The following is a 12,937-nucleotide window of genomic DNA, read 5'->3' as shown; positions in this document are numbered from 1 at the left end:
GACCAACCATACTACTTAAATCACTATGCAACATCTTTTTGGCAAATCGCTCTGAAAAGAATAAAATCCCCACTACATGTATATATTTGAGCTAGCCAAAGTGAATTTGTGGGTTTTTCATGTCAAAAACATAAAGAGGAGTAGCACATAATAAGAATCTACATTTGACTCAATCAGCAGAGTCAAGATGATACAAATATTAACACACTACTCGAGGAAGATTCCATTCAAATAATTCGTTATCTACGCTCCTCTACTCAACTATTTATCCAGTTTGGAAAACAGAAATCTAGATTATTTGGAACAAAAAAAGACACCCCTCGAAGAGACGCCCTAGCTCCGGTTTTTGTTCATAGCATACCTGAAGGCAACTCTATAAACAGCCAGGAACAATATCCCAGGCATATAACAGAAGTCATCTACGCAGATGACATAGATCTCACAACAATAGACCACCAATTAGAAGGTATTGTCAATAAATTGGTCAACACATTTTAAAAATCATTCCTGAAAATTAACCCCGATAAAATAGAATAGACAATAATTAGGCGATGCGAACAACGACACGTGAAAAAATGGAAGTCTACAAAGAAACTTGGCACTCTTTTAGAAGATACAGAGCACATACTACAAAGAAAACCACTAACAACTTTTGTTTTTAAAAGACTAAACAATATATGGTTACAAGTTAAACAAATTTCTGCCTCTCTAAAAATCAAATTATACAACATGACATAAAACCGGCCTTACTGTACAACTCCTCTTTTTATAAATGCAGCTCAGATACATCCTAAGAATATTTCGGCCAAAGGACATCTCAAACAAATACCTTTACTCATATTATAATAAACACCCCCTAGATCAGTGTCTCTTAACTTTTTTGATTGGGAACCAGTTTAGTCTGTTAAATTTTTCTGAGGACCACATGTAACAAAACAATTTTATAAAAAAAGCTAACGAAATTAAAAGATAATAATATTTAGAGTTAGTGTGATTTTTGAAACTAGCTGTTCAATTTTTAGTACAATGTTGGCAAGTTCCATTCTCACATCGTTTTTCACCCTAAGTCAATTGCGAACATTATTTTTCAGAATAACAAGACATTGCCATTTTACATAAATAAGTGGCTGAAAAAAGAATTATTACTTTCAGTGCATTTTTACTTAAGATAGGATATTCATTAATAACAGAAGTCCAAAATACCAGTGTGTCTGAAATACAGTGTGTCTGGACCTCGCAAAAGCTTTTGATAGCGTATGGCACTTGGGCCTACTTGCGATAGTGCATGACACTGGAGCCGGTATAAAGACCTATTGATGGCTAGAAAACTTCTTGTGTAAAAGGAAATCTTTTGTTCGCTGTGGGAACCGCCTATCGGGATGTGTGAAAGTTAGAAGGGGCGTCCCGCAGAAATCTGTCTTGAGTCCCGTTGAGCGACAACTCGTCTACGAAGAAAAATATTTTAAGGGTAAATAAAATAAAATTTTACAACAATTACTTTTTATTCTGAACTTTTAAAGCAAATCAAACCATCAATTAGCTTAAAATAGCAATCTACTTCAAATTCATGAAAATTTTTACATGCTATTCTCAGTTCAAGTTCCTTTTTGCAGTCTGTCGCAGACACTTCAAGATACCTTCCTGACTTAATTTGTGTCATTTTCACAAAAAGTCTTTGTTCTTCCCTGGCCAAAACATTGAAAAAAGCTGCCAAATTTGGGTGCGCTCTGTTAAAAGAACTGTTCAACAGCTTATGCCAACCTTCCAATGAATTGGTCGTCCTGGGCATTGACTTTAATACCCGATGAAAACAACTCCAAAAACTGACGTCATAAGATGGGTCAGCAATAAATTGTTTTTTAAAATAAATCAAAAATTCATTATTTGTGTTGTTGTTTTCTTTTCCTGTCGCATCAAGAGAAAATTTTTCAAATTCCAATAAAACATTTTCCACAGGGATGAAAGCTAAATGGTAGCATTTCCTCAATAATTTTCGTTCCCACGATGAAACGTCTTTGTAGGCTCCCACAAGACCAAGACATTGTATTTTCCGCCATATGATTTGGCCGAAATGGAATTGCAGCCCTTTTAAAGGTACCATCAATAACCCAGACATCTGATTTTCTCAAAATGTCAACCTGATAATCCGAACAAAAAATGACGTAACGATTTACATCATTAATTCCAGAATCTTTGCGATAAAAATTTCGCCCCGATCATTATACCACAAACTTTCAGGAATTTCAGGAATGGTCGCAACAAAATTTGATATCAGTGTTTCTCTTTCCCGTTGAACGAGACGAGTCAATGAACGTTCCTTTGGCAAGATTTTAATGACGTCAACATTGGCTCCAATGAGGCTTCTTGACACCACATTCATAGTTCTGTCTTCTGACGCTTTGCGGAATCTTTCAGGTCAGAAACTAGTTTCATGCTTTTTATCTCATGATCCTCAAAGGGGCCATCTTGTTTTGAGCATCCACCGTGCACCTCGCCCTGCATTCTCGATTTCTGCACCTCCAATAGGTAAGACCGTCTTTTTTTCTATCTGTATTTACAAATAGTTCCGGTGTAGTAAAAGTTTGCCACCTCTTTGGCTTTTAAGCATTCAAAGTCAGTCATAATAAGATTAAAGTAAACAAATTGTTGAAATTTAATTAATTAGATTAATCTGGTAAAAATAAAATTTTTTATTTATTTTAAGTAGGCGAGTTGTCGCCAAATAAATTTAGGCGAGTTAGGCGACAACTCGACTATAGGCGAGTTGTCGCATAGCCCTTTTGTTCGCGTGGAAACCGCCTATCGGATGTGTGAAAGTTAGAAGGGGCGTCCCGCAGGGATCTGTCTTGAGTCCACTTCTTTTCAACCTCGTCTTGTCGGATATTCCAATGCCGTCTGTACGTACTGGCAAGCTTGTCATCTACGCTCATGATATCCTGGTTATGGATACCTCGAAAAGGATATCACAGTCTTGGAGACGACTGAAGTCGTACACTGCCGAGTTAAAGAAGTGGACTGCTAAGAAGGGCTTGACCACAGCACCCGAGAAGAGCACCATTTCATGGATGCAAAGAGGAACGTGTTGTGCAGCTACATGTTCCTATGCTATGAATCGTTACGATATGGATCTTTCCAAGAGTTTGAATCTACACTACCTTTGAGTAATAGTCAATTAAATTTATCCATACAAAGTAAATCTTTTTTTTTTATCCTGAAGGTAATAATATCGCAAACATAGAAGCTTTTAAAAAGTATCTGGATTTAAGCCAAAGTTGAAATTATGGAGGAAAAAATTATCTAAAAATGTTATTTCCATGTTTACGATTATTATTATAGGCACTTTCGCGATGCCATGGATCATGACAAAGCTTGTGCAGCACAGGAAACAATAAGGGTAATTAGTTTATTCCATTTCTCACGATCTTGGGCGACGTCCCGTAGTGCATTGAGATCGTCCCCGTCCTTCAATTCTTTACCAGCCCTCTTTAGGTCTCTATCCAACGTACTCTTTCCATAGAGATCACCTCCGACGTACTCTAGCCTTCAAGTGGCATTCGAGGCTGAGTAGAAAAACAGTTTATGCCAGAACATCAAGCAAACCAATCTCGCTCAAAATTACCGAATGCAGATGGAGGCTGTTTGGACACATTCTAAGGATGGATTTGGATGCACCGGCAAACGCCGCTATGGAGAACTATTTCGAAGCTGGTGGCCAAGAATGTTTCCAATGCTGGAGGAATTAATTGGAAATAATAAACCTGAAAAATTGATTATTTTACAAATCGACGAACACCTAAAAAATTTGCAAATTAAATTCGGAGAATATTTTAATAGCGATCAGATTGTTCCCGATTGGATTTTAGAACCATTTTTGTGTAAGATTGTTTAAAGAACTAGACTGGTATGATTATGAAGAGGCTCAAAATAATCAAGGAAGAATTTGCAAAACTGTGCCCAACAATATACGAGATCAAAACTCAAGCACTAGAAAAGTTAGGAGCGGTCAACGACACCAACTAAATCAAGTTCATAGAGAAAAAGGCTCCACTCATGACTTAACCTGATATGTACCATTACCAGAGTGTAAAGAGATATCTACTGGGTTTGAGGGTAGGAAAGTATTAAAAAGAGGACATGCAAACATTCAATCTATAGTTATTAAAGAAACATTGGAAAGCATGATAATGTCATATCAAAACATACAGTGGGCCCAAAAAGTCATGGCACCACTTAATAAATTTTAGTATTTTACGTTTTTAACCATAAAACATGAAGTATTTTGACTTTTAATTATTTTTTTGAAAAATTAAAAAGATTCTGATTTAGAAAATAATTTTAAATCCTTAAAATATTGATAATTGACAAAGAAAAAACAACTTTTTTTAAATTTTTAGCGTTATTGAAGGGTCAAAAAGTGTTGGCACTTTTATATCTACAGTTTTAGTTTAAGTGCATATGATAAGAGAATGTCATTCTGTCAGATTATTTCTTTTAAGTTTTCTTCACAAAAGCTTTGTTATCACTTAATAACGCATTATCAATGTTGATATTACGAAAACAGGCATTTTAGCACTACTTTATGGGAAATCGGAAGGAATATTCTTTTGAGCTAAAACAGATGATCGTCAAGTCCCACCAAGAAAAAAAAAGTTACAACCAAATTTCCAGACAATTCAATATTCCGAAAAGTTCAGTAAGGAATATAATAGTCCGTTGGAAAGAACGAGGAAATGTTTGCAATAAATCGAGGTCTGGTGCACCTAAAAAAATATCGAGCCGTTCTCTTTCAATGATAAAAAGGAGTGTGACAAATGATCCCAGAATTATTAGAAGCAAACTGGTAGATTATTTAGAGACCGTGGGAATCAAAGTTGGTTTATCTACGATAACTAATACATTGCGCAAACAAGGAATTCATAAAAAGAGGGCACGACATACACCCCTCGACACTAAAATCCGAACACTTAATTTTTAGCAAATGTTTAATCATTTTTAATAAAATAATTTATTTGAGCTTCTTTATTTGTATAATTTTAACTATTTATATATTTAAATATATATTCGAACATATAATTTTCAAAATTAAAGCAGAAACGTGTTTTCTAGTGACAAAGAATTCCGAACGGTATTTTGTTCAACTCGCAGAATACAATTTTTATTAGACAGAAATGAATAATTTCAAAAAAGGACAAATTATATCTTTATCTAATCAAAATTTCTCCTATAAAATGATTTCGGACATCGTAAATATACCAAAGACAACTGTTTGGGACTTTGTTAAAAAATATCTAAAAACCGGGATTACGTGCAGAAAGGCTGGATCTGAAAGGCCACCCAAGTTCAGTCAAGATGAAATTAGGATTCTTTTATCATTATCAACTGATAATTTTCGAACCGCAGCTACCTTGTCTTCAGAAATGGAAAAAATTACACAAAAAAAGTTTCAGCACGCACAATAACAAGAATTCTAAACTCAAAAGGTTTGTATGGACGAGTTGTAAAGAAACGACTATTTCTAAGTTCAAAAAATATTGCTCTCAGATATGGAATATCTAAAAAATTTCTTGCAATTTCCGACAGCGGATGGAGGAAAGTTATTTTCTCCAACGAATGTAGTTTTGAACTTTTTTTCCATTCAAGACGAATGTATCAATAAAGAAAAAAAAGGAAATAAGTTGAGATATGCGAAGATAATACTTAGTTTTAAGTTTGGTGTAGGGAAAGTTCTTGTTTGGGGCTGTTTTTCGTATTTCGGAATGGGGAAATTAGTTTTTATTGATGAAAAAATGAACTCTGGGGAATATATTAATATTCTGGCAAATAATCTTGAAGATTCAGCGAATAAAATGGGATTGAGCGACTATATATTCCAACAAGATAATGCGCCTTGCCACACATCTAAGGCAACTAAAGAATATATATGTCGTCTCAAAATATTAATTTGCTCGACTGGCCACCTCAGTCACCTGACATGAACCCAATCGAACACATTTGGGCTCACATTAGAAACGTTCTTTCAAGTGATACGTCAGAAAGCAGAACAAGTACAAAAATTGATCTAAAGCAAAAAATATCGAAAATTTGGGAAAATATCCCAATGGAATTCATCAGAAAACTTGTTAGCTCAATGAAAAATCGTAGTTTGGAAGTTTACAACAAAAAAGGAAGGCATTCAAGCTACTAATTAAATTTTGTTCGGTTTTTTTTGTCATGAAATTCTCGTTTTTTGCTTTATTCTTTAAAATTATATGTTTCAATATATATTTAAATATTAAAATAGTTAGAATAATACAAATAAAGAAGCTCAGATAAATTATTTTATTGAAAATGATTAAAAATTTGCTTAAAATTAAGTGTTCGAATTTTAATGTCGAGGGGTGTATTCCTCTACTAAGAAAAGTCCATATATCAGCGCGACTAAAATTCGCTCAGAATATTTTAAATAAAGATTTAAAATATATAATGAACATATTATGGTCAGATGAAACCAAAATTGAACTTTTTAGCCTCAATTATAACAAATATATTTGGAGGAAAAAAAATCAAGAATATGACAAAAAATGTACCATACGCACAGTGAAGCACGAAGGAGGCAACATAATGTTATGGGCGTGTTTTTCGTCTCAAGGAGTGGGTGAACTATTTTCATAGATGGAATACTGAATGGCTTAATAATAATGGATTAAATGTTTGAAATGGCCTAGTCAATCTCCTGACTTAAACCCAATTGAAAATTTATGTAAAACGTTGGAAATAAAGGTAAAAAACCGAAGACCTAGAAATATAGTGGAGTTAAAAGCATTCTGCCGTGAGGAGTGGAAAAAATTTCCAAAGAAGAATGATTTAAATTGATAGATACATACAAAAGAAGATTAGAAGCAGTAATTGTTGCAAAAGGACATGCAACAAAATATTAATAATGCATCGTGCTCCGTCTTTCAATGCCCCGTCTTTATGTAGAATGTTAATGAGAAGCCAGACTTGGCTTGAAGATGCAATATATCGTAACCTTCAGTCCCTCCCTTTTATCAGAATATTCCCAGTAAAAAACGAGATCTTTGGTCCCGAAACAGTACATTGGAAAGCATGACAATGTCATATCAAAACATAATTAAATTATTGCAAAAAAAATTGTATAAAAAATCCGATAAGTGGAAATATATTTGAATTAAAAAAGATTAGATCGTTGTCAAATATGACCAATTAGATTGCAGAATATCGAATATAATAAGAGATTTTACAATCGGAAATTCAATTAATCAATTTTAATACAAATACTAACCATGAATATAAAAAAAATTAATAATAAACATAAAAACGTTGAAAAAAATGCATCACAACAACAACAACAAATCAGCAAAGTGCTTATAATTTTATCATTTTTAAAATTCTTATAATCTAATCTTATTTTATTATAATATAATTTAAACTATTTATTACAGAAAATTAGGTTTTTTAGAAAATTATTTTATTATAATTAATCTTTTTTTCACGTTTCATTGGACTGCACCTTCTCGAAGGTTTACAGTGCCAGAGAAGAGGAGGAAGAAGGAGAGGAGGTGCGTGGAGTGCCACCTTCTGCTCACTTCGAAGGCTCTGGACTTAGTAAAATTACTTAGTTAATTAGTTTCTTTTTTAATAAAGTCTTACTTGCTAATTTTCCATCTCAAATGGGATTAACACCAAAGAAGTGAAATAAATAACAAACTAAATAGGATTAGCAGAAAACTATGTGGAGTTAGCAGGAAACTAATTGTGACTTACAGTAAACTAAGTGGGATTAATAACAAACTAAATAGGATACTTTTATTATAAAAATTATATTTCGATCCAGCGAATATAAAATCCACATAAATCAATAGAAGAGAAAAATCAAAGGCATAGAAACAAGATACATTTAATTTCAGCTACAGAATCAGGTCGGGTTGGAAAAAAACGGCAGCTGAACTCAATATCTCTAAAACAATAGCATATCGTTGAATATAAAATGAAGTTAAACCTTACACGAAATGTGAAAATTAAAAAAAAGTTTAACAAAGAACATGCAATTATGAGTATCAAGTATCGCCCGACATCTGATTTAAGTTTGTATACATTAAAGAAATTAAAATTCAAGTCTGAAAAAGCTAATTGCGAAATTAACAAAATTAAGAGAAGGCAATTTGTTGAAAATTATTTAAAATTTTGATCGGAAAATAAACCAATTTTCTTTATAGATGAAAAAACTTTAATTTCCATTTCAGCAGAACAGAATCCAAATCACTAAAAGGAACATGATGCACTACTTTAGCCACTCAAATATACATATAATTGGATGCATCTCAATTTTAGGACTCATTTACTATAAAATCCGAAGGGGAGCTTTAAACAATACCAGACTTGTCGTTAGATAAAAACTTGTTTGAAACAAGCACGGATTAAACATGGTAGCCCAGTTATTATTGTGTTGAACAATGCCCCAGCTCACAGTGGTATCGAAGTTATTTGAAGGGAAGAATTAATGATTTTTATATTCTTCATCTCGGTCAATATAGTCCAATGCTCACCTCCATCAAAAATGCATGGTCAAATGCAGAAACTCGCGTGAAAAGAAACATCTTTTTTAAAAACAAATTTTATTCAAACAATGAGAAGGTTTTTCAATGAAAGAGTATCGAACACGGATGCATGAAAAAATAATTGTAGACATAATAAAAACAATTGAATCTAAAGATAGTATAAGCCAGAGATTCCACTTAGTTTGGTGTTAATCTAATTTATTATGGAACATTGTATAGAACATTCTGAACTTTAAATTAAATCAATCGGGTGAATCAATCAAATAGAAGGATAGAATTTTATCAGAATTTCTTTTCTGAACATTATCTTCAAGATTCCTAATGCTGAGAGGATTCCCCACTTTCATAGCCAGAACCTTTTTCTCAGTAAACAATGTTTCGTAAGTTACTATTATAAACTTCAAAACATGATTCATCTAAGAGGGACTTTCTTTCATTCCTTGTTAGATATGGATAAAACTCTTTCGAAATTAACCATCTGGAATTGATGTTTTTAATATCGATATTTTTCATTGAAATTGATATTAAGTTTGTTTAACTTTTCAATATATCAGCAAAATAAAATATATCGGCTTTTGCACTAATAAGTTTTCAATAAAACCTTTATCGTCAATAAACAAAATTATTGAGTCCCAAAGAGAAACAAAACAAGTCAGACAATTTCTCTTTAAAACCCATCTTATATCTGTGTGTAGAACTAATGTTGTAAACTCTTCATATTTTTTTCACTATAATCAAAAAAGGCGATGCTGAAACTTACTATTTATTAAGAAAGAAACTATTAACTAAGTAATTTTACTAACTAAGTCCAGAGCCTTCGAAGTGAGCAGAAGGCGGCACTCCACGCACCTCCTCCCCTTCTTCCTCCTCTTCTCTGGCACTGTAGACCTTCGAGAAGGTGCAGTCCAGCGCCTCTTGCTGACTAAACGTCAGGAAAGGGCTGGATCGGCGAGCATCAAACGAGACACTCTCCAGAGTCCTCTTAAGAACAGTTGACTGTATATAAGCCTGTAGAGACTTATCTACATCCAACTGTCTTAAGTACCGCTTGTGGTATTTGGTGACCAGTCCATCCCATGTCATCACACACGGGATGACATGGACTTTGCACTGGTGCATCAGTCCTAGCTCGTTTGCAAGGAGGTCATACTTCCTCCTTTTCTCCACTTCCACTATCTGCAAACGGTCTAGGCACGTGATGCCCACCTCCACGATAACAATCTCCCCGGTGACCTTATCGTGGACCACAATATCGGGTCTGTTGTGCTGGACAACAATCGAGGTGCGTATGGGGGTATCCACCTTAATGCACACCCGCGAGTTCTCACACACCGATTGAACTCGATGGGTTCGCAACTTTCTGGACCGCCTCAAGCCGTACTTATTGCAGAGCAAAAGATGGAGGGACCTCACCACCTCGTTATGCCTCCATGTGTAATCATGGTAAAACATACTCCCGCACTTCGTGGCTAAATGGTCAACGGTCATTGCCTTACTCTTACAGTGGTTACACTGTTTCCGTTGACCATTAAAAAAGTTTCTATCCTGCAAATATGAGAACAACCCTTCTGATCGGGGAGAGTTATTCCCATATTTCAGCCACGTAGATGACGACGATACGTCAATGTGCGGGTTGTCCAGGCTGCTAAAGAGAGTCTTGTGAAGGACTTTTAAGTTGATCTTTTTAATTAAAGACTCCTTTTGAAGTTTGATCAACTCCTTCACATTAACTTGGGTAGCACCTAGACCATACTTAGCCGACACATAGCCTTTTATGGTCCCTAGGTGTGTACCACGCGCTTTTTCAGCAGCAAGGATGGCAGCCTTCCTTTGGGATACACTCGACCCACTCCACAAGGTGTCGTGCATCTTAGTAAGAATTCGCTCACTTAAGTGTACGATGTTACTCAGTCCACGTCCTAGCTGCCCGCGAGACAAGTACAATCTCTCCTTATTGCTTGCCAACACGTGGACATGATTCTCTCGGAGTACTCTTCGGACAATAAGGTCCATTTCATCGTACTCACTCGGCTCGAATTCGATCAGGCCAACGTAGTAGTTTAGCAATGAGATGGCATACTCGTTCAAGGCATGAAATAAGTTCCGTGCATTAAGCCGAGTCTTACATAACATTGCCGCCCTACTACGCACACCCTCCACTACACACTTTCTCGTTTCGGGTGTGATTAATGAGGCTGGACTCTCAACCACACCAAGATACTTATATCCTTGGTGTTCCTCCAAGACTTTGACTAGGTCACCACACACAGGGGTGTTAGTCGCCGACTTGTTGTAGTTGAGCTCCAACCCCACGGCCTTCATGAAACCTTTCAGGACTTTACCCATTGAGTGAAGGATCTCTGAAGACCGAGCGAACAGCTTAATGTCGTCTATGAACATGAGATGGTTGGTGCTAAAACACCCTCCTTCATGTTCGATCGACAATTGTTCGAATTGGGCAGTGAGGACTCTACTCAGCGGTTCTAGGCAGAGGACGAACAGCAGCGGAGACATGCTGTCGCCCTGTAATATGCCCCTCTCTAGTTTCACCTCGCCTATATCGCATTTGTTGTAATTTAGATGGACGTTCCACCTGTCCATCACAGTTGCAACAAATTTGATAAACCACATTGGCAACTTAAGCCTTCGCAGACACTCAACGAGGTAGGCATGATCAACCGAGTCATATGCCTTCTTCACATCCACCCACATTGACACTAGTGAGTTTCCGTGGGCTCTCGCGAGGCATTTGTTGATCAGTGCCTGCTCCTTAGCTCCCTGGCAATCCCGCCGAGTACCTAACTGGTTCTCGGACAGAATCCCATTCACCTCCACGAAATTTCTGACCTCAGTAGCCACCACCTTAGTCATCAACTTGTACAGGTTGGGCATACAGGTTATCGGACGATAATCTGTCGGAGCGGAAGGGTTATCTACTTTAGGGATCAAATAAGTGACCCCAGTACATAACCACTCTGGAATCGAGCCAGGGTCTAGTGTAAACTGTTCGATTGCTCGACACATGCAATCATGGATAGGTTTGCAATTTTTAATAAAGAAATTATACACTTTATCGACCCCAGGTGTCTTCCAGTCAGAGAGACGGGTTACTGCTTCATCGAACTTCTTGCGGATGTCAGGGACACCACAAGACTCGGTCATCAAGGGAGCATCGGGTCCACAAAACGGAAACGACACACCCTTGCGAGGACGTGCTTTCCACATACTCCCCCATGTGTCAAGCATTTCGGCCTTTTGCTGGGTACCCTCCTTCGTCTCTCCGTGCAACCGACGATAGAACGACCTGCGGTTAAATTCAAACAGGTTGTTCTCCCGCCTGCGCTGACACCGAGACTCATGAGTTGAGAGCTTCTTCTGATAAACGAGAATCAGCTCCTCCCTCTCTGCCCGGACACGCCTCAACTCGTTGAGGTCCCATTTGGCAGCTCGTTCCCGACGAAGTAAAGTACGCACCAAGGGGGGAGTCTTGCCCTTGACCCCATTGCTCACATTCAAAATGTGCCCAGTCAGCGCTTCCAGCTCGGCTTTCCTTGCGGCTACTTTTGCGGCAATGTTTTCTCTCCATCTACTCTTTGGGGCAGGCCTCTGAGTGATTTCATCATAGGTTGTCTGTGCCGAGTACAAATAAAGAGAAATCTCGTCCATTGTCTCCGGAGGCTCACGCTATGGCACGATTGATGCAACCCATCACGTCACTTCTGAGTTGCCACCGAGGTATCTTTCGGGTCACTCTGCGGTCCGCAAGGGGGACAACACGATTCGCAGAGATATGCCTACTAAATATCTCCTTAACCTGCAAGAGTAGCGATAACTCACTACTCTGGTGCTCGTGTTGTTCAGAACACGGGGGGCATCCTGACGGCGTAGCCGCAGCGGCAGTCCTCCCCGCGAGCCAGGAGGAGGGGTCTTGGCCAGCTTCTTCAGTGCATCTAACGATAGGTTCGAGCTAAAGCGTCGATTGAAACACTGAAGCAGGGTAGGCCACCCATTTCTGGGCATCCTGGAAGCTCTTCCCAACACTTGGGAAAGGGCGGATTTAACCGAGTCCTCCCGGGTCGTGCACTCGATCCCTTCTGCAATGGCAAAGACGATGTTCTTGCCATCGGACGTCTGTCTCCCCGATGCGGTTGTCCATCCTGCTCTAGGTATATTATTATTAATAATATTGTTAGTTTCTTGTTGTCCAGGTAGAGCACACATCGAGATAGTAGCACGTTGCATAACAGACCAAAAAGGCGATGCTGAAATAAATAAGATTTTATATAATTGACAAAATCAATAACCACAGAAATAGAAAGACGACCTCCTAAATTTTTAAAAATTAGGTGTTGCCGGTGAATAATACAGTAAATTGTGAA

General features: G+C 37.2%; 1 protein-coding gene across 1 annotated transcript; it reads right to left on the bottom strand.

Moving 5' to 3' along the window:
- Positions 1-1,928: 1,928 nt before the first annotated feature.
- On the bottom strand, positions 1,929-12,224 carry LOC115228581. Its single transcript, XM_029799142.1, has 2 exons — positions 9,972-12,224; positions 1,929-2,138 (listed from the first exon to the last, which is right to left on the bottom strand). The coding sequence occupies exons 1-2, from the start codon at positions 12,222-12,224 to the stop codon at positions 1,929-1,931; spliced, it is 2,463 nt and encodes an 820-aa protein (XP_029655002.1).
- Between the last annotated feature and the right edge of the window lie 713 nt (positions 12,225-12,937).

The sequence above is a fragment of the Octopus sinensis genome, unplaced genomic scaffold (assembly GCF_006345805.1).
Source record: "Octopus sinensis unplaced genomic scaffold, ASM634580v1 Contig10816, whole genome shotgun sequence".
Lineage (NCBI taxonomy): Eukaryota > Metazoa > Mollusca > Cephalopoda > Octopoda > Octopodidae > Octopus > Octopus sinensis.
This window is presented reverse-complemented; position numbering and strand designations above follow the sequence as displayed.